The 23,547-nt window shown below is 42.5% G+C and overlaps 1 protein-coding gene across 1 annotated transcript in view; it reads right to left on the bottom strand.

Moving 5' to 3' along the window:
- BICC1 (BicC family RNA binding protein 1) overlaps positions 1 to 18,964 on the bottom strand; it is a gene marked incomplete at its 5' end in the record, with an annotated part of 112,477 nt that extends 93,513 nt beyond the window's left edge. Inside the window, one exon of the mRNA XM_079975582.1 lies at positions 18,361 to 18,964. Coding sequence (XP_079831708.1) covers positions 18,361 to 18,964 — 604 coding nt within the window. The remainder of the gene's footprint in view (positions 1 to 18,360) is intronic.
- Between the last annotated feature and the right edge of the window lie 4,583 nt (positions 18,965 to 23,547).

Raw genomic sequence — 23,547 nt, 5'->3', positions numbered from 1 at the left:
ATCTTAAGTTTGGTGGGGTGTGTATGTGGTTAAGCTCCTCAAAAGTGAGCCAAGGCTGCAACCCTAACCTAGCTAACCTGAAAGTAAGCCCAATGAATTCATTAGGACTGATTTCCAAGCAGACATGGTTAGGATTGCACAGCAAAGTTCAGTGGGCACCTAGATTTTCCTTAGTCTGAAAGTGAGGTAAAGTATTTCCAGAGTGGGCTAAATGAAGTAGGAAACTGTACCAAAACCTGTGTTTTGGTTACCAAGATCCCTTGGTTCCAACAAAGAATCCAAAGTGATGAAACAAAGGTGAAGTACCTAGAAAGAGATTGGCTCCCTGGCTTGTTATCATTTTGTTCTTTTCAAAGGAGGAGCCACCATCGGGGGGGGGGCGCCTCACCCCCACCTCCAATTACTGCACTGTCCCTTTTCAAGATTCTCTGAAGAACACCTGGGTATCTTGACTGGTCTTCTCTGTATATAGTTATGTGTGTCTTCTTTTGAGAATCATCAGGTTGTTAGTGTGCTCTGGCTTCAGTCACGGTGTTCCGTTGAGCCAGAAGCGGCTTAGTCTTGCTGGCCCGGAAAGCTGTCTGTGGACAAACGCCGGCTCCCTCAGACTGAAGCAAGATGAGCGCTGCACCCCATTGTCGCCAGGGTTCACTTTCGTTTACCTTTTTAGTGGTAGAATTATTATGCTCTAAAAACCAATGGATGTCAAGCAAGACAACATGCCAAATGCAAAACTAATAAGCAAAGTCATTCTCCCTACCCCCCCTCTCAAGTACAATATTACATTCAATAAGTTCTGCAGAAAACAGTCACAAACTAAAACTGTCTGCACAGTTCAAAGCCAAACTGACAACTCATTCTGTGCATAATTAAACACAGACCATGCTAATCCAAAAACAACAACAACAAAAAAGCCTACAGGGAGAGGGCAAAGCCAAGATAACAGAACAGAAATCATTATTCAACAGCAAAAGGCCCAACACAGTAGTGGGGAACCTGTAGTCCTGGAAATGTTGATGAACTACAACTCCCATCCTTCACTCACTCTTGGCAATGCTTGCTGATGCTGGTGAAATTTAGTGTCTATCAGTACATGTAGGGCCCCAGATTGCCATCAGCCCCAGCTAGCATTTATCAATGGTTAGGGATGATGCAAAACACCCAGAGGACCACAAATTCTCCAAACCCCTGTTCTGCTATTTGGGTCGTGGATATTTATGACTGGTTGCAGAGAGCTTCTGCATGAGAAACAAGAGCCATGTTTCTCTGTCCAGAGCCTTCTGCTGATGTGATCTCTTCTGTATCCTGCTGATACAATTGCAGTTGTCCAAACTGTAACCAATTTAATAGCATCAGTACACTCAAAGAGCAAAAACCAACAAAGCCTTGCAGAAAATAAGCCACTATGGCTGCTGTAACTATAGTAGCCTGTGGAATGAGGATAGATCATTGTATATCCTATTTTTATTAATGGCTGTGTTACATATACACATGCAATTTCAGAGTAAGGAGGAAAAACACAGGCCGGCTAACAGGCACAGAATTCAGAGTCTTGCCGATCTTGAAGTTCCTTCAGAACAAGAGAGCAAGCTTCTAGCTTTTGTGGCTGTGCAGTTGCGTTGGAAGGCAGGTGAGCAATGCCTGCTGAAATCTCAGAAACCAGGAAGATGGCTGAATTTTAGCTAAGAGAAGGGATTCAGTTCCCTTGACTAGTAAAATCAGAACAATGCCATGGAAGAGAGAGTGCAAAACGGCCCAATTTGCATGATTTACATATGTTGCAGAATTCAGACTGCCTCTCACACACATTCCCTCCCACTTTCCTAGTTTGCATAACCATGAACTTCTATGAGGTTCAAATCAGCCAGTGCTAACGGGGAACATACTTGCTAGAATAACTGGCTGAATGAGTCAGGTAACCTCAGACATATGAAATTTGCAATTCATGGGAACACATTTCTCAATCTACATACAAGCCACTGTTGCTCATTACTTTGTTTTTAAGGCCCTGGAAACCAACTATAGGCTCCTTAGAGAAACTTTCAACAGCATATTAAACAACACTCACACCCACTAAAAATGCAAACTGTCCAACTCTTCTGGGTTTCACCACGTGTGCGTGTGCAAAAGCATTCTGCGTACTTCGCACATATGCAGATGTGGCGCGGTGCTCTAGTTGCGGACTTTTCGGGTGCGAACAGCACCCCGGAATGCATGGAGTCTGTAACTAGAGGTACCATTGTATATTGACTTGAACAAGCCCTACCATCCCCACCTCTGTTCTTCTGTTTTATGCTTAGATTTTTACTGACAAGGATCAGTTAGACTTTTCACACTGACTACTAAACTGTGCATTAGATCTCACACAATGCAACTATAGGCTTGTTGACAGCCAATTGCCTGCTCACTTGTGGAAAGCATAACATTCCAAGGGACCAAAAAAGAAACCTTTACAACAGTTTGGGTGGGTTTTGCTTCACACCAATGAGTGGTCAACCTATAGTCTACAATAGTGTTTCTTCAACTCCCTGTGTCCCCAGGGATTTCTTGAAAATAGCTGAGAGTCTTGGTGGACCACTTAATGATGTTTCTGTCTATTGTATTAATTGTAATGTTTTGTGTTAGATGCTGCATGGTTTTAATTGCATTTAATTGCTTCTGTTATTTCTTATACAATGCATTTCATTATATTACAATTTTAATTCCAAAGAATTAAAATTGTAACATAATAAAAAGTCCAATGTAAGAAAAAAATTAAAATACAATTAAAAGCAATATGAATGTGTAATGTCATGCATGTGCCATCTTCTGTCTTCAACCACAGATCCACAGGCATGCTGCAGACCAACTGAATAAAGCTTGTGGACTATTGGTGGTACACAGATCACAATTTGAGAACCCCTGGTCTACAACATATAGTGGAACACAATACCTAGAAGCCCCAGCCAGCATAAACAATGGTCAGGGATAATAAGATTTGCAGTCCAACTCAATAATACTCAGGGGAGACCCACTGAAACAAATGAATCTAAGTTAGTCCACTAATTTCAATAGGTCTTCCCTGAGCAGGGCTCTGAGTAGGCCAGATGTGACAAGGCCACAGGTTGCCCTCTCCAGTTTTACATAAGTTGCAAATTACACTGGGGCTATCAAATGTTTTTGTGGAGTAGTTTGTAAAGCTGTTCAGTAAGACTATGCAAGCGCTCTTCACACTATGCTAGCATAACTTGGGGGCTCAAACTAAGCAAGAAGGTGAGTGAAATGCTTCAACACAAAGACTGTAACCAACAAATGGATTATAGGAGGCTCAACAACTGGATGATCCATATGGCTCAAGCAATGGATAGGATTTCAGTGACATGCAAGCAGGTCCCAAAAATAAAAGACTGTGCCTTATGAGGGTTTTTTTCTTTGGAGGGACGACACATTATACTAAAGTAAATTAATTCAATGCAATATCTTGGATAATCCTGAAATTGGGGGGTGGGGAAAGAGTATGCACCCAAAACAACATAGCTAGAGATAAGAGACCAAACCCCCAAAATGAGAAAAAACAGAAGTTAATGCTAACAAGTTTAATACTATCAGAATGCAAAATTCTGCAGGTGGGCTCATGATGCTTTAGATTATGAAGACTACATGGCTCTCGTTGCTTGGGGTAAACAGAAATCTCAAACTTTCCACACTTACTCATTCTCTCAACTTCTTGCATTTATTAGCCACTTCAAAAAGTACCCACATTTCTCAACTAAGACTAGACAGAGAAAGTCACCCAAAAGGAATTTTTAATTAAATACATATTTATATGTGAATATTCTGATGGGAACAGAGTTCCAACTTTCTGCTACTACAAAGTGCATCATTAACTTTAGATTTAGCTAAATGTCTGTTAGCAACAGCAGCAGTGATAGAACTACTCAGTGTTCTTTCTGCATGACAAATTGAGATAACTGAGATCCATCAGTCATTTCAGAAATCTCATAAATTTCATTTGTCCAGGCTTTTCCTGACCCGTAGGGTTGGACCCTGTTATTACTGAAGTTATATATTTTTTTTTATTTTACTATTTATGTTGTACCTGTTTCTTATTATATTGTTTTTATGCTCTATTTTTGTATACCATGTAGATATTTTAAATATTAAGTGGTCCAGAAGTGCTTTTATTTTTATTGTCATTGTTTTACAGAAATATCAGAGAGAATTATCAATATGCATTTCCAAACTTCATCCTTTTAAAGCTAGAAACAGCCAGAAATCATTTTTATGGTGTGATCTAGCAGGAGGCTGGAAATGGCCAGGAAAGAGTGCTTCTTTCTAAAGATCCTTGTTGTATATTTATCAAGTTTATAATCTGTTGTCCCAACAAGTTGTCCAAAGCAGAGTACAAGATTCAGAATACACGTTAAAAACCAACAGTTAAAATTCAGTATCTTAAAAACAAAATTGTGATAGCAGCAAGTCAAGCTAAGGACCTTAGTGCACCATTGGTCTTAATTCAAATTGCATAAGGAAAGGAAGAAGAAAATAGTTTAGCTGGTTTCTGTTCCAAAGCACAGCTCACCTCTAACTGATCTTACCTCAGAAAGGAAAGGGCTGAAGAACACCTACTAAGGCAATTTCTTTATTCACTGTCTCCATAAGTTGATACACTTCCATCATTTCTCTTCTAGGCAGAACACTGTCTAGTCCTGTTGTTGTGGGTGAGTTTCTGTTAGAAAGGCTAGAATATGTGGACAAGGTGCCTGGACTGGCAAGGGCAACCACGTAGTAATAAATAAATAATAATAATACTTGTCTTTTCTCTAAACCAAAAAGACCCAAATGCTGCAACATTTTCTCATTGGTGAGTTGCTTCATTCTGTTGATAATTTTAGTTGCCCTTCTCTGAACCTTTTCTAACTCTACATTGTTCTTTTTGAGGTGAGCTGACCAGTATTTCCAGTTGCAAGCGTACTATACATGTGCATACTGGTATTATGGTATCAGCAATTTTGTTTTCTGTTATAACTCCCCATCTGCATATCAAGCTTAGGTAGACGAACCAGAAGCACCACACAGGTGCTTGTGGTCATTCCACAACAACTGTAGTGTCAAGAGTAGGGGACAGAGCCATAGCACAGTTGGAAGAGGAAATGCATAGAGCAGCCTAGATATGTCCACTTCAGGTCCATGATCCATGGCTGCTTATTGGCTCAGAGCCAAACTAATTGGGCTGGTGCACCCATCCTGATACCTGCATATATTATTTATATATAAAATATATATCCATAAAATCTTAACACGGATATTTTCCACACTGTGTGATTTTAATTACCCTCAGGACTTCTGTACGCAAGGCAGTTTCACAGAGTCCTTATTTAGTCCCCATCTTAGATGTAAATTGCCCTAACATTCCAGCTAGTACACACTATCTTCAGAGTATCTCTCAGTGCACTGGACATTTTGCCATAATGTGAAGTGCTTCAGTGCACCATAGTCTGGCATTGCATTTAATTTGGACCATTTTTATCTTAAGATATCAAGAGGCGAATGAAAGGCAAGAGCTCTAATACATAGCTAGCGAGAAGGACAAATGCTTGCCTGTTTTGAAGTTGAGGTCAAAACTAATGCTTTCAGGGAACAAGTTTTCTGAAAATGCTTTATAGTTTGGTATATGTATGTGGATTTTGACCCTGCTGACTGTCATTGCTTCTGCTGTTTCTGTGCTTCCTCCACCACCGCCACCTCTTCTAACTGAGCTTACTAATTCCTGGCAATGGCCACACAGACAATTCTAATCAGGGTTCGTGTACTTAATGTGATGATGTCATGAGGTTGCATAACAAATAGTATTTGTCCAACGTCACTAAGGGAATTCAGAGTGAGGAAAGTGCTTTCTAAATGGGCAAAAAAAACCCCACCTCCAAAAATAATAATACTTAAAGCCTTTTGCAGCAATCGCTCACAAAATAACTGCAAAGCACTGCCAACAACACTTGGGAACACTCCTCCTGCAGCTCAGCCCTATCTGTATTTTCTTTTTTAAGAGGCATATGTTTCAGTTCAATAATGATTCAAACTTTGATTACCAGAAGCTACATTCTGCTTGGAGCTTGAAAGAAACTCTTTGGACGACAGCTGACAGCTTTATGAATGCAGTGTTATGAACATCCCGGAACAAAATGAACACTGGAATACTATAGCCCTGCCCTTTGACTACTGCAGCTTTTAAGAATTGGGGTACTCACTGCATCTACATCAGGGATCCCACCCACATGGCGTATTCTCTCCCATCTTTGCCATAATGTCAAGGGTGCTCTTAGGCATTGCAGCAGGGATGGAGAGACAGAGATGCTCTGCAGTTTTCACAATATAGTCAATCTGCTAACCCATCCAGCTTCCAAGATACTGCCAGGCATTGTCCACACTCTTTCAAGCACGTTTTGTACCAGAAGCAGAAAGCAGGTGCACCTTGGAGGCTGCAGCTCTCTGCTGTCTCATAGACCAAGATCTGAAAGCTAATGTCAATAAAGCTTCATGGAAAGAGACAGCTGTTGCAGATACCATGCTTCTCCTTCTCATCCCTGTCTCTCACCCCGTGTCTATAGTAGTAGTGGGCAAACTCCTCTTCACTCCAATCAAATCAGTTCAGTACTCACACAAGCAGCTTTGGTAAGCATGTGCAATGAGTTCATTTATATTCTGCAAGTTCTCCCTCAGCTCATAAACCTGTGTGTTGATGCTGCTAAACAAACATTACATTGGCCTCTTGATGTTGTAGTTTCTGGTCTCACCTGCATCACACCCATCATGCCAGCGATGGCAGAGGGCTGCCTGGAAACTCACCTGCTCCCCTTATCCTAATGGACATATCAGGGAACCAGAGAGAGGTTTAGAACTGAAGAGTGAAATATCTACCACATAAACATTACAGGAAGACATTGCTCTATAAGAGAAAATACCCCCCCCCCCACACACACACACTTTGTCCCGTGGCCTGGTCTCACAGGGCAGTTTTCGACCAAGTTGTTCTCAGAGGAGATCTAGAGAAATGGATGAACATGACTAAATCAGGCCCATTAATGTCAATGGGTCTACTCTAAGTAATACCTAGCTGAATATCACCCACAGTTCACGGCAATTCATGGATTTCCATCAAGGGTAGGGGGTTAACACTGAGGAACCAATGCACATGCATTTACAAAGCAGCTGCCTTTCATCAACTCATCTGCCAAGTTTTTCCTCAGAATCTCATTGAGAGGTTTCTTAGGGAAATATTGCTCAATTCATAATGTAGATTAGCAGGACAGGCTAGACAAGTTCATTTACTGGAACAGCTAGTTATGAGTTTTGGCAACATCAGTTATCCAAATCTAGTGTGACACACTGGACAGGAGTATTGGGGATGACTGGCCAAGCTTATACAGCTTACTTCTTAGGCTGTTGCAAGTAAAACCACGTAGGTGCATCACTCTGAAGTCCTGAAAAGAGTGGCACACCAAATGTGACAGAAAAAGATAGCTGCAGGACTAAGAGGGAAATCCTGACATTATTTCAGGTGTTCATTGATCCCAATCTGACCTACAATGCTTTCCCTGTATATGACAAGATGTTGGTGAATTTATTGTCTGCACAGAAGTATGAGAAGGAAAGGTTTTGAACACAAGTCACCACAATTCATAAAATTAGGCATAAACTGGAACTTACACAGAGAGGAGACAAATAGCAAAATCAAAAACTTTTTACCTGTCGCTTCATGCATCTAATTGTGGTTTGTTGCACATAGTATACTTGGGAATCTGGTGCACAAATTGTCAATCTAAAGTGATGACAATGAGCAACAATGGACAGGCACAGAGACTTAATTTTTATATTTTTTTTCTAAATTACAAGGTGTTTCAGTGCTCCAGTGTCAGGAGAAGGCTCAAACTAGAGCAGGGTTTCCAAAACTTGGGTCTCAAGTGGTTCTGGGACTACAACTCCCATTATCCATAGTTAGCATGACCAGAGGTCAGGGATGATGGGAATTGTAGTTCAAAAACAGCTGCAGGCCCAAGTTTGGGGAAACCCAGAACTAGAGGAAGGCTTGATTAAAACCTAATCCAATTATCAAATTGCCCTAAACAGCTCTCCTTCAGCTTGCTATTTGTACTGGGACTATGAAAAATGTTTCAATGAACTTTACCAACACAGTTGTGGAAGTAAGATAAAGCAAAAAGGGGTGGAGAGGAAAAAATTGTGTGGATGAAATGCAGGTACATTTCATGACAACTTTCCTATCCACCATTTCAGTGTTGATCCTCCTCCATCCACCCTTGGCTATTACCGGTACATACCAAAATGCAGCTGCAGAAAGAGGAAAGACCTTTCTTTATTTGCATGCATTAATTAAGTCATTAAATGGCCATGGTGATGTAGACTTGAGTCTATCTGTGAAAGTGCCCAGCTAGGTGCCATCAAACAAGGAAAATGTGCCTCCTTGCTATTCCTAGCCAAAAATGAGCCTACTAAGGTCTGAAAGTACTTGGTGTTCAGCCCAAATTGCTGACTACTCCTTCTGACCATTGCTTAGCTGTCAGCTGCCTCCCCCACCCCATATTCTCTTCCTCTCATTCCATACAAGCAAGTTAGTAAATCTCTTGGGAAGGTGGTGGGACACTATGCAAATGGCACACACATTTATACAAATTATTCCACCTACAGAGCTTGCATTTTCTTGGCACAGCATACAGATGGTGGTATGTTTATTCACTAAATAGGCAGGTTTTTAATCAGGCTGTCCACAATGAGCAGTTAACAGGGCATATTTTCCAATGATAGGTAAAGATTGTAATGTAACCAACAGGAATGTGCAAGCCAGCAATACTTAACCAAGGCATTCATGCCAAACCAAGATAGCCTGTTATACTACTAAGGAAACACTGAAATTTGAGAAAGTGGTATTATTACAATAGTTAACAAAGGAATGTAAAAATGTTTTAAAGACTACAACTCCCACAAATCCGTTTCATATATTTATTTTTCTATAGGAAAGCCTAATCAGCAGATTTGGCACATGAAAGCAAAAATAGTAACTGAAGCCTTTCCTGCTATGCACACATGAAACAAAATGTAAACACTATTAAAGATGTTCCAGTTACTACAGAATCTAGACTGCTAACCTGAAACCTCAGTATTTTGGTTTTCTAAGCAAAGTATTGCAGTGGTTCATTAAAAACCTAGACACAGGGAGGAAGAGGCTTGGATCCTTAGTGGTTTATTATTACTAAGAAATATTTATATAGGAAAGAATGAACTTCCTGCATTGCTATCTACCTATTCCAGAAGAGCAAGAACTTGACTCTTGTTCAGAACACTGACTTCATTTCAAGTGTTAGGAATGGTTTTACATCTATGATAAACCACTCACACAACTTTTATCATGACAGTTAATACCAAGCAAGTACACAGAGAATTGCAATCCAGCTCTTGCTGCAGATTTTCTAACTGGCAATGTTAATCGCAGCTTTTCACAAAAACACATTCAAGACTAAAAACTCAGCAACGGTCAAAGCCACTTCCACGTCAATATATCAGTAGAGCTTTAAAGATGCATTTTATCTGCAAATCTAAAAACTTTCACATTGCTTTCTTCTTACATAGAGACATCTCCATTACCTGCAAGTTTCTATACCAGGCTTCCCCAACCAGGTGCCCTCCAGAAGTTATTGCCATCATGCTACAAATGCCATCATGCTTGACTATTGGCCATGCTGGCTGAGCTTGATGGGAGCTATAGGTCAATAACATCTGGACAGCACCAGGTTGGGGAACACCGTTTTACACTGTTAAAAGAAGGCATCACTAGTATATTCCTCTAGGGCAGTGTTTCCCAACCTTGGGCCTCCAGCTGTTTTTGAACTACAATTCCCATCATCCCTGACCACTGGTCTTGCTAGCTAGGGATGATGGGAGTTGTAGTCCAAAAACAGCTGGAGGCCCAAAGATTGGGAAACACTGCTCTAGGGCACTGCCTGCTATAATTCCTTGAGCTACAATCCATACAGTGGTGAACAATGGCAGAAATTCCAAACTGTGCCACAGTCCCTCCTCATTATTTAATGACTGTGTTGAACTTAAAGGTAAAGGGACTCCTGACCATTAGGTCCAGTCGTGACCGACTCTGGGGTTGCGGCGCTCATCTCGCTTTACTGGCAGAGGGAGCCGATGTTTGTCTGCAGACAGTTTTTCTGGGTGATGTGGCCAGCATGACTAAGCTGCTTCTGGCAAAACCAGAGCAGCGCACGGAAACGCCATTTACCTTCCCACTGGAGCGGTACCTATTTATCTACTTGCACTTTGATGTGCTTTCAAAATGCTAGGTTGTCAGGAGCAGGGACCGAGCAACGGGAGCTCACCCCGTTGCGGGGATTCGAACCGCTGACCTTCTGATCGGCAAGTCCTAGGCTCTGTGGTTTAACCCACAGCGCCACCCACATTCCTGTGTTGCACTTACTCAGGTATAATTCAACAAGAAAGGGGTTCCTTACATGAACAGACCTCCATCCCTATTAATGTCTAGGATGAAATGCAGATTATAACCGGCTACAATTCTAAATGATGCCATGCAACTTATGTGAATTTAATTTGTGCACATTCCACTTTACTCACTTGGCAAAAATTTTAAAAAACAAATGAAAAGGGGGCAGAAGTCTGCAGAAGAAGACTTTTGCAATCCCATCTGCCACTGAACCCAATGTGTTTTCCCTATACAATGAAATGAAGACCAGATTCAGTTTTCCCTATACACAATTTTGGCTTTAGACTCAGCCCCCGGAATATAACCCACCCCCACACAAGTTGTGGATATACTATACAATGCATCACTCTGCCACTTGAAAAAAACCAAGTAAGGATCTGCATAACAACACTGAAGAAAATTCACCAACAACTTATAGGAGGATACAAAGAGATTTCTGTATACACGTATTGCAAAAATAACCAAAATGCTATTAAATGTAACACAAGTGCATTGGATGTAAACACTGTAGCACACTGTGTTAGAAATTCATGGAGTTGTATAAATAAAAGAAGTTTACACACACAAAAAGAACCCTCCCCTGAAGAATTCTGAAGCTCAAACACACACAGGGTCAAATTCTGCTTCTCACCATTGAAGCAATACTTGAGCTTTGCTAAATAAAAAATCTCAAATACAAACTGCCCAATTTTAATATGATCACCTGGGGGTGGGAGTTGGGGAGAGAGTATGAATAAAAAGTGAACTTGCTGCCAAAGCCTTAAGTTTAAGAGAAAAGAAAGTTTTTAAAGCATTTTACGTGTCCCAGCAGTCTTTTTTGATGATCATTTGCAGGAAACCCTCCCTGGCATGGAGCCTGTCCTGACAACAGGTATTCAAAGTTACCAGCACATCTGCTGAAAGGAAGTTTGAGAATGTCGTCTTTAGCCAGAATCTCTGGTTTGCCTTAACTACATTCACAGCTACTGCTATGAGATTTTTTCCCAGTAACACAAAGAAAATGTTAGCTTGCTCCCTTTGCAAGGTCCACAGATTTCTGCAGAATTGATACAAGTAGACACAGAAGAATCCTTGCTTTTATGTAACCTTTAGTGACAATTTTCATGTCTGTAGCTGAGACATCATTATTTTGCTGAATTTAAGTTATTTGAAAATGATATTGCTACTTTCCATCACTGCCCTTTCTTTATCAGAGCACTGACTTGCCTTCTGCACTGCAGTGAGGATAATATTTTTGCTGCTCTCTCAGCTACCATTTTTCAGTCCTGGGTCTATCTCCTTGCACTGAATAAAGAAGCACTGAAATGACTTACATTTTACAAGGATAATTATTTCTTTCTAGGAGAGAAACATTACACCAGAGTAATGGCCAGGTAAGCAGAAAACTAGAATGTTAAGTAGCATTTTCCTTCCATTTCAGGCCACCAATGTGCCACAGATGACTAACACAGATACATGTGGGCAGGCAGGTTAGTAAAGATTGTTGTACACTACTAACTTTTGTGGGATTTGCAAGGTTGTGTTCCATACTAGCCCCAAACGATCTATGCTGCCTCTTAGAAGTATCCCAGGCAAAGTGCAATAAATTACTACTGCATTTCCCAAAAGCAATTTAGCAGCAAATTGAGGCTGATGAACTCCAAGCCCCACAAGCTTTGGGTGAAGTCCTGAAATAAGCTAGCACTGCATTACCAGCACAATAGTACCCAAACACAGTTGTTCTTCACATTCAGTAACACATAGGCAGGCACGAAACGGGGCATGGGCTGCATGTCATGTCCAAGGGACCCAGCTCAGATTTCTGATGGTTGTTTGATCTCCAGCCTTAAATGAAGCTAGGTTATTAATACACAGAAACTTAAAATCATTGTGTTTTAAAATAGAGTGTTTCTATAAGTACAAAGCAACATTTCCAATGAACACATCACTTGTTTGGGATCATTCTCATTCAATGCTTCTAACAGCAACTCTAGTCTAGAATTAATGCCAATTGCTTCCCTGACAGCTTAGAATCTGTTGTGTTTGAGAAGCGATATTCAAATTTATTAAATATTATGCAGCAATTCAAATCAGTCACGGCCCTCCAAACTCACAAGCTATTTATAACAGAATCCCTGGAGTCTAAGTGCTGGCCTGGTTCGCATGATGAAAAGGGTGTGCTCCTGGAGACGAGATTGTGGTCACTTTGCTCCTCGTTCATAATTTTGCTGCTGCAAGGAGCTGAGCTGTGGTTTAGCTTGTTGTCCGAACCTAGGTTTATGGTTTAACACTCTCCAGAGAAACTATGAGCTGTAACCAAGCTCTGTCCTATAGTTTACAGCTCATGGTTTGTTTGGGAAAGATAAGCCATGAACCTGTGTTGGGATGAAATGTTAAACAGAACTATGGCTTAGCTCAGTGCTCCCACCCACCAAAAAATAAAAATAAAAAGTGGAGCAAGGTGAGGGAGCAATAGGGAAAGGGGCCTTTTCAGTAGTGGTAGTCTACTTGTGGGACTTTTCTTCAAGGAGACTAACCTGGTGACCACATCAATGTATTTTAGGGTTTTGGTGTTTGTTTTTTTAAAAAAGAATCCTCAGGTTTGTAGTATCTGATGCCCTCCCTGCCTCCAGCTACAATTGTTAATTGTGTTTTACAAGCTACTGTAAAATGGACTAGAATTTTTTACCTGAATGGAGGTACAGACTTAATTTAAAGAATTAGTAAAAATCACTTTATTGTGGGCTGGTTAAATTCCTCTCTGATAATGTTTGTAGAGAAGAACAGTGTGGCTTAAGCACTGCCAGTCTGAGAGTGGGTGGAATGCAGGCATGAGATAGAACATCATTCAATGACCTGTGCAGGTCTTCTCTACAGATATTACCAAAGGATCAACTATGCTGCTCCAGTAAATGTTTCAATTAGGCATATATTCCACAGCTGCTGATCAGCTTCATAAGGTGAACAAGGAAGTACTCTTGCCTGAAGCAGCTGAAAAATTAAATACAGCATAAGGACAAAATAAGCATGGTGCACTGATGGGAAGTTGCATCGCTCCAACTAATCCCTGCTCTCTGTTATGGCTTTTCTGCATACTTTGTATAAGGCAATATATACCCAAGCACATAAAATCATGCAAGACAGATTAGTGGAAGCAAGCAGAGTCAAGTGGAACTATAAAAAGAACAGTAAAAATATAAGCAGATCCAGAAGGAGGTACATATTGCGTAAGTTACATTACTTCTTTTTAGTATATATGAAGTACGACAAGAAAATAAACTAATCTTTTAAAAAAGTGTTTTCTTGCGAACAGAAAGCACATGAGCACCTCCTGTAAATGGGAGACTTCTGTGGGAGAGTGCTGACCAAATAGTGTGTGCTTGCTGTGACCACTTATTAAATCTGAGTTCCTGAGCCAGGTACGTGGATGGGCAAACACCTCCAAAGACAGGTAGCCTTAACTGTCCATCTGCCTAGCAAGAGATGAAAATTATGCATACGGGCTGCCCTCTTTCCCACTGGTAACGTGATTTGGCCAGTGTGGTACAGAGGTTAGGGTGTTCAACTCTCAAACCCCCTCTGAGCTGCAAAGCTTCCTCAGTAACACTGGGCTAAACGCTATGTCTCAGCCTGTGTAAGAACTAAGAGGGGGTCCTAATACCTCCTTGAGCTGCTTGGAGGAATGGGGGGGGGGGTTGAGAGTTAGAATTATATTCCACATCAGGTAAAACCTCATGGCATTATCTGCCATATGTTCCACTACTCAGCTCTGACCAGCTAGCAGTACGATCTCTCACACAAACTTCTTTCCAATGATTATACCATGCCTTTAGGGTTTAAAGGCCTCCTCAAATTTTAAAGTTAAATTATAGTCATTACAGTAAATACTGTGATCTCTGCTCAGTTGCATACCAAAAATCCCTCTATCAGCAAAACAAAATATTAACTGCTTAAAGATTAACCTACCCCCAGGAGACTGAATCTAATTTGAAACAAATTCCAAACATTATAGTCAGTCATACTGACTGCTTTTCTACTACCCACAATTCACTGATCTGATGATCAAAAGTTGTGCTATAACCATCTGAATAGAACATTCAGAACTGAACACAGAGGCAACACAGCTACAGGGATATCTTGCAAGAAGTAAACACTACTTCCTATTTTGCGGCAGCAAAATAGGGAAAAGGAGTTCTTTAAAATGTGGATCAGCAGCAACATAATTTATTTGTGTGCTGTAGAGACTTAGAAGAGCTACAGAATATTTGGAAAAGTGCCTTGGAGAGTTCAGTCCCGGTGCTTTGCAGTTGTGAAGGCATGAAGGAAACAAGTATATAGTGCTCACTTGCAAAGCCTTGATTATAAGTATAAGTTAGCCCCATGAATGTTGCAGTGTGCTGTGCATGTTGCCAGCTTGTTTGTTTTCTTAAATATATTTTATTGAACAATTTTAGCAAACAAATTATCAATCAACATAACCATTTACGTACATTCCCCCCCTCCCTCTCTCCCCCAAGGACTTCCCTCAGCTCCCCTCCCTGGTTTCTTTACACATACAATCCTCTGCATATTATAAAATTGTACAAATTGTTGCCTTTTCTATCATATATTCAACTGATAACTTTGTGGATGTTTATTCAAAACCTGCCAAGGAGTCTAAATCGTTTTGTTGTCTTTTTTAGATAATTTGTAAAAAGGTCCCATTCTTCCTTGAAGTCATGGTTGTCCTTGTTACACAGTTTGTATGTCAACTTATCCAATTCCACATAGCTCATCAATTTATCTTGCCACTACATGCTGCCAGCTTGTTGAACCATTGCAGGAGTTGTAGGCCAACAACGTATGAGGGGAGCAAAGTTTCTCCATCTTTGATCTGAATACATTATAACACGAGCCATGTTATGATCAAAGACCCACCAAACCTAGCCACCCTACACCAAGCATAGACATATAGTGGGATGTTTTAGAAGGGCTTATGTACAGAGTTCATAAAATTATTGTAATCCTGCTTTTCCACTTAAAAAAAATGTTACAGGTGGTTCGCAACATAATCAGCATACTAAACTGCAAAGCAATAAAATGGCGTTATTTGCTTTGATCAAAGGAAAGGTTTCTGGATAATTTCTGATCTCCACCACTAAAGCACAGGGACCATTAAAAGCTCAATTAGGTACACAAATGCTGAGGATTTCCAACTATTTCTAATCTACACATCTGCCTTCATAAGCAGCCCTCGTAAATGTTTTATCAAAAACTGTCTACTTAAGTTTCAGCAAGGGTAACGCAATTCAAAACAGAACAAATTTTTAAGGCAACCCATCATAATAAACAGGCAACAGAAAACACTCAGTTCTCTACACAATGCACTCAAACCTTTTCACTTTTGTTAGTAAACTGATGCAGTTAATTTCTAGCCTACCTTCCACATTATAGGAGTTCAACAATACTACGTGAATTGCCTCAGTACTACTGAGTTTTCATTCATGGAACAATGGTTTCCAAACTGCAGAACTCTAGGATACTGCAATCATTTATGGATTCCATGATGAGAAGATAAGTAATGGTGGATATGCTGCCTAAAGCACTCTTTTGTAGACTACTCCCAATCTTTCCCTGTAACCCAAAACCGTAGGAGATTGTTGGGTTCATCTTACTGAAAATACGTAAGAAATTGTATAACAGAGTTATTAATGTCCATGCCACACATTTCTGCCCCATGATACCTGGTCACACCCACCCACATTTCCAAGTGCTGGAAAAACATGCAAAATCCATTGTAACCAGATACTAAATGGGGCGATATAAAATGAGTATACACATCACAAATTAGGGTATTGTTGTAGCACCTACTTAAAAGACTGCAGAAAAAGGAAAAAGACAGCAGCAACAATTTGGACTCAGGAGAACCAAACAGCACCAATGTCCTACAAAGTTACCCAGAATCCTTTGCAACGTCAGCCTTATGAAAAGGATCCTGGGGAAGTTTGAACTCAAGTAATTTAGAAAGTGAAGAACAAGTTTACTGCTTTATTTGGAGCTGTATAAGGAAATAATGCATGTCAGATTATACCAGCTGCAAATATTTTTAAAAGCCTGGTTTTGGATAATTTCCAAAAAGCCTCCTATATTACAGATGTTCATTTTATAGTGTTCAATTTCCTTAATGTTTTCCCTTCTAAAGGGGTTGTCCATAAATTGGTTACAAAATTATCTTACCACTTTGACAGTCACTCACACTATGCAACAGAGTATTCATTTCAGAATGCATATGTTAATTAAGCAGAACTAATAAGTTGCCTGGAAAACCTACATCTCTGAGATGCTGTGAAGCAGAACTTTGGGCCTGTGTTAATGATTAAGTTTTTTAAAAACAAAACAAAACACATAGAAGCTATTGAGATTCACTTTGCACCAAGCCCCTAAAAACGCTAATTTCTCGACAAATGTGGACTCCTCAGCTTAGAGAAACAAACACTTCCAGCCTCTGAAAAACAGCAGAGGCTATAAGCACTGACATCTGTAGAGAGGAGAGTTTATCCACATCTGGGACCTGATGTGTTTGGGAAACAAACGGGAAGGAAAGTTGAGAGGAGGGAGGAGAAAACAAAACAGCCAGCGAAGTTTGGAGACAGCATATTTCACTGTGTGCTCTGCAAACTATTTCTAGCCTTGCATTTTAGATGGCACATTGGAGTAGGAAGGTTGGGGGGGGGAGTGTGCAGAGACTGAACTTGGAGCATCCCAGAAACACCAAATTACAGCAGTCACTATTCCTAGAATGGAAGAAATGACATCCTGCTTTGAAACAGGGTAAAAATGAAAGCTTTGGCTGGAAATTCACACACAGAAAAGGGTCCATTTCTCCAGTTTTGCTAAAGATCTCAGTGCACTGAGGGTGCCTCTAGCCCCCAATTCTCTCCATGTGTCAAGGCCAGCCCCTTGACCCCTGACAGCCCCCTCTCTATCCTCCCACCACCACCAAAGGTCTGTTAATGAAATATTTTCAATCAAAAGGGGTGAACTGCTCCTCCTGGCCATGCAAGCACAAGCCCTTGAAAGCTGTTTTCCAGTGATGCTGATAACACCAAGGTTGCAGGTTCAACTCCCATATGGGACAGCTGCACATTTTTGCATTGCAGGGGGCTGGACTAGATGGCTCCAGGGTCCCTTCCAATTCTATGGTTCTATGGCCAAGCAGAGAGGAGGATTTTACCACACAAGTTAGGATGCAGAAGTGTGGCAGAATGGGCTATTCTGTCCTCCTCCTTGGAGACACTCCAGACTGCAGTTTCAGTCCCCAAAAGGAGGGAGGGGAAAACTGGATGGTTGTGTGAAGAATAGGGATTCAATCTAGAATCCCTGAATGGGAAGGGACTCCAAGGGTCATCCAGTCCTGCCCCTTACAATGCTAGCATCTCAACTAGATCCCACAGATTGCACAAGCCAACTATTCTTCCTCCTGGGGGAAGAACTGTGCAAAGGGAGTCGACGAGATGGGAAAAGACAAAAGATCAATGTCTGGATTTCACAAAAAGCTCGTGGAGAAATACACGAAGTAGTACGGGGGCGGGGATGCTTTCCCTACAGCCCAGCAAGGCAAAGCCCCCCCCCCTTCCTTCTAGGCTGGACACGCAGGCGAGCCCGGGAAGGGGGCTTCCTCACGAGACGCCGGCTGCGTGGTCCTCTCTGCCACGTGGTGCGGAGGACGTTCCCCACCGCGCGTCTAACGGGCAGCGAATAGCGGCGAGGGAGGCAAAGCGGAATGCTCGGGCCGAGTTGCGCAGGCGCCGCGCGGCCGCGTCTCCCTCGCGGCTCCCTGGAGTCCCTCGGCGTCGCCCGCCCGCCCGCCCGCCCGCCTTTCCCTCCCGCCGCGGGCTCCTCACCTTGCAGCATGGCCTCCAGCTTCTTCCTGTCCACGCGGAACCTCTCCTCGCCCCACTCGGGGCTGGCCGAGGGGGCTCGGGCGGGGCCGGCCGCCGAGGAGCCGCCGTCGTCGTCGGGCAGCGGCGAGTCGGCGCTGCGCTCGCTGTTGGAGCCCGGGTCCGAGAGCGGGTAGCCGTGAGGAGGAGCCGCCATCCCCGCGGCGCCCCACTCAGCAGCGGCGGAGGACGCTGAGGCGGCGGCGGCGGCGGCGGCCGCCCCGCTGCCCTCAGCCTCCTGCCCGCAGCAGCAATAGCAGCAGCCGCCGCCGCCGTCGCCTGTCCGGCCGCCGCCGCCGCCGCCGCGGGAAGCTATTTGGCCCCACAGCCGCCCGCCGCCCGCTTCATCCCAGCCCGCCAGAGCCTCGCTGGTCCCGGCGGCGGCGGCGGTGGCGCCTGCCTCCTCAGCCTCCAGCTCAGGCTCCCCGCCGAGCGCGCGGCTGTCCCTTTTGCTGCTGCTGCTGCTGCTGCAGCCGCTCGCCTTGCACAGCGCTTGTCCCGGGCCGGCTGCAGCTCGGCTGCGCCCCCATCCCGCGCGCAGTCCGCACAGCATCCCCGCCTCCTCCATGGAGCGGCGAGAGGCGCGCGCCGACGGGGAGGGAGGGATATCCGAGGGGAGAAAAGGGGCGGGGCGGCGCGCGAGGGCGGGAGCCGCCGACGAGGGCGCCGCATAAATAGCGCCGGCCGAGGCTGCGCTCGCGCGAGGCGCCAGAGGCTCCGCCCAAAGCTATAAGTAGCGGCCTCCTCACCCCGCCCTGGAGGGTTTCTGTGGTCCAGACGCTGCAGAGACTTCTCAGAAGTCGAGCCGGGGTGGATTTGGCGCTGGGATAGGTTGCTAAGCACTTCCCCCACCCACCCATCCCAGGCATTTTCCCACTCAAAATTGTCTCCAGTCAGAAGGAGGGGCTGCAAGAGACACAAATACACTGTAGCCTTCCCACAATAGGTGAAAAAGCAGTGGTTATTTTGAGCTGAAAAATCAATAGGGGACAAAAGGCTAAGGAGTATTTGACTATGTGCCCTTTCCCTATTCAGACTTCAAGCTGTGTGACAGAGTTCAAATAATTCCATACAAAATGTGCTTTGAACTTTGCTGACAGTAATCGAAGGATTATATATTTTCCAGATATGCCAATAGTGTTTGGAGGCAATGGTGGATAGGCATAAATGTTTTCCCCTGAGAAGCTCTCCCACTTTAAAAACAAGCAGTCAAACCTAGGGTTAGACGAGGAATGCAGCCAGGCTAGATAGCCCTACTTCCCTTTGTAGAAATTAATTCATTGCAGACCCAGGGTGTTGTAATGACCACTAGCTGCAACGTGACATTTCAAGTATTCAGCCAAATTGATGAAGGGTGTGTCTAAGAATGACTATTGAATAGGATTGCCATACATCTAGAACTTCCCGGACATAGCTGTTGGAAACAGTGTCTGGAAGTAAATCGCTTAAATGTCATGTTGGAAGTGTAGAATTTACCAAAACATAGCTTTAAAACTTTGGGCAATTTTTTTAAAAAGAAACTCAGCAACTTTGGTTTCAAGATTTTCACTTTTTGAAATATGGCAACCCTACTATTGAAAGAAAGGAAACCTCCATGTTCAGAGGCAGTGTATACCTCTGACTGTCCAATAGTAGGGAACAAGGAATGGCTATTGCCATTGTATACTCTTTGGGATATTAACGGAGGAATCTGAGGGCTCCCTTGGACAAAAAACAAAGACACCAACCAGGACAATTTGGAGCAAAACAGCAGCCTGTAGGCTTGGCCTTTATTGGAAACTGTTGCGACAGGACTCCCACCCACAACAAGATGAAGCAAAATGGAAGCCCAGAACAAAAGAAGACCCCAACTTTTATTAGTTACTAATCCCCCAAACTACACCTCTAAGACTACATCACAACTACATCAAAAAAAGGAGGGGTTGAGGCAGGAGTTGTGGAGGTAACCTGAGTATCTTGTCACCTGGCTGGTTCCTCCTTTCCCCCTCCCCATGAGTACTTCCCAGGTGACAAAGGGGAGTTTGTAGTTTCCTGCCCCCAGAGGGAAGAGCTGATCATTGTCCTTTGTTCCAGTCCATGCTGAATCCACTCCTATATGCAAGTTCTTTGTGACCTTGATGGTCTTCTGTCTAGGACCATCAGGGTTGGCATAGCAACTGGGCAGGGCTCCTGTGTATGTGCTGGTATGCTCAAGGGATTATGGCTGCCCTGTATCAAACCTTCCCCATTGTGTAGTCCTTCCTTCATGGAGTAAAATAAAAATGGAACAGTGCAGATCCGATGTATGGTTGATTTTCTATGAATTTATAACAGAAGCGTAGGGTATGTAGAGTGTGTGTGTGTGTGTGTGTGTGTGTGTGTGAAGTTTGTACGAACTGAATGATTTGGGGGGGGGGGCTTCCTGCGACAGGGATCAGAGGTGCCACTTACAAAGACTTATTGCCAAATAGAATTATTTCCTGGTAAAAATGCAGAACATTGCTTTGTTAAACAGTGTGCATGCTAAAAGCAAAAACCTTTTGCGTTGAAGAAAAGAGAGAATAAGGAGAGGTATTACAAATTAACTAGAGGGGTTGCTGATGTACTGGAGCCCAAACTTGGCACTTAATTTTAAAAGAAAAAAAGGGGGGGAGTAGTTAATCTCTAGCCCTCCTGGAAAGATAGTTATGAAGCAAAAGTGAGGGAACCCTTCCAAGCCATATCTGTGAGATGAACCACCCTGACTGCTCCCACATTTCATTGTTTTAAACTAATGAGGGAAGTCAGAGCTGTGATTGATGAGTGAATTTGGACACCAGTCGACAGGAATCCCTGTGGTCCTAAGAACTGCCCCCCCCCCCTTGGGTGCACTTTTCCTGCTTATGTAGTCCTTTGAATCTCTATAGCTTTCCCTTTTTCTACCAGCAATGAAAATGCATCTTTCCTGAGGGGTAGATTTATCTGAGAGCTGGTACTCCCTACTTTTTTTCTTTTTGCAAATAAAAAGGTAAAGGGACCCCTGACCTACTACTACACAATAAGTGCGTATGGATATTAAACAGCAGCCCTGCCCTGCACTGATGGCAAATGCAAAATACGAAAACCTTGCAGTACAATGGTGTGAGTGACTGCTCAGTAGTAAGAACTTTGTGTTTTAAGTGAAGACAGGATTACAACCTAGGCTTTGGGGGAAAGCAGGGTTCTTGTGCCTTTAACAACTCTGTAGCACACAGAAATTCAAGAAGCTAAGCCCCCTCTTCCCAATAAAATTATGGGGAAAGCTTCATATTCTGCCTGTCAAACATCTTATTATGTGCGTGACCACTAATTTAATCTTGTAGCCTCAATTCCAACTGCAAAAAGGATGCAATTTTATGCAAATCTGTGTCCTCTTGGGTGAGTGGTTCAGAGAGCCCAATCCACATACAGCGTACTGGGCCCAGAAAATCCTGTTTGCATTCTTGCTATCCTCAGCCTGTGTCAGTTTGCATTTCTTAGTACAGAAAGTATTGATCTGATGTGTAGAGATCTTTCCTATTCTAATTGATTCAAGAGGGTTCTGGAAGCTTCTGTGTGTGAAAGAAACAAGCAGAAGGTTCATGATGGTTATTCCTTCAGAGAAGCTGAGTACAGCTGGCTTAAACTGGTTCTCTTATCTCTTCTGTCAAGGTCATGCTGACTATAAAAGTAGGGCCAGAAGGAGCCTCGGTTTCACTTTTCTATTTCTATCTTTTTTTCTTCTGGTGAGGTGTTCTGTACATAGGTGTACATAGGTGCTATATCCATATGCTTAGTGTTGAGGTTTAGTCTTATTGTAAGTTTAAGTTAATTTTGCTGCAACTGGATTTCTTATGGACAGGGCCAACCCAGAATGTATTGGATTTGTAACCATTATTCTCATTTGCCTTTCGTAGCAGTAAAGCTCTGCTGGATGAAATATAATTGCCTCTCGTCTATTTTTTGAGAATCCTGCAACGTGTTTCAGTTTTTACTCTGCTAACTATACATTAGAATCTGCTCTGGATCAATATTGAGTAGTATTTCATGACAGCCTAAACCTGTAATCTGTAACACAGGCTGAGACTTTATGAGCATCTATCTGGAAGTGAATCTTACTGAGCCCAGTGGAACTTACTTTTGCACTGACAAGCATTGCAGCACATATAATAATAATGGCCTAATTCTGTGGCTGCTGTAATGGTTAATGAGATTGAATGAAAAGGTCTGGGTAAAATATATAATATTCAGACTACCAAGTACCACCACTGTATCAGCAGTAAAATAAACAATGAAGTAAATCAGTGGTTTTCTGGGAATAACCCATAAGCATCTATATATCCCTTGCAGTTATATGTATTTCTTTTACCATGGAAATACACCCTTTAATAATGGGGTCTTACATTCCAGTTAAAAGAAAAGGCTCAGCATTTTTAAGCAGAAGTTTGTATGCAATTGTTATATTGATATACATTATATTTATCCTATTATATCCATTTTCTGTTATTCTGCTTTAGCAATTACCGTAATTTTCCATGTATAATACTAGGTTTTTTAACTTAAAAATAATGTTTAAAAGGGGGTAGTCTTATACATGGGGCAATCTCCCCCCATTTTCTTAATTTTAGTCCCCCAAAATAGGGGGCATCATATACACGGTGTGTGTGTGTGTTATAAACGTAAAAATATGGTATATATCTGGGAAGAGGATGATAGGTACTTAAAACTTTCTCTATTGTGCCTTCCTTTCCTCCTACTTCAGGTCCCACGGGATCTATGTACAGAGAAGACCAGGGATCACAATCTCTCCTGGTTCTCCTCCTGTGATGAAACCATGCAACAGATGCACAGGGTTCAGGCGTCTATAAGAGCTCGGCCATTTGCCCTGGATGGAAGCCATACTTCTTAATTCTCAATATGTGTAGGAAATGCTGCAGTTGTTCATTGCTGATGAATAGGCACCCTGTACATGTTTGGATATATTTTCCTTTATTATATATTATCACACCAGACCCATTTCCTGAAAGCAAGGGCATGGCTTGAGTGTGCTTGAAAGAGAGGAGTGGGACTACAAAACCAACAGTGCTCACTAGAGAAATCTTCTGCTTATACCTGTCATCCTCCTCCATTTGCCTCTTTTCCTGGGCTTCTTCTAATGCACCTTCTTTTCAGCTA

The sequence above is a fragment of the Podarcis cretensis genome (genome assembly GCF_951804945.1).
Source record: "Podarcis cretensis genome assembly, chromosome: 5".
Lineage (NCBI taxonomy): Eukaryota > Metazoa > Chordata > Lepidosauria > Squamata > Lacertidae > Podarcis > Podarcis cretensis.
This window is presented reverse-complemented; position numbering and strand designations above follow the sequence as displayed.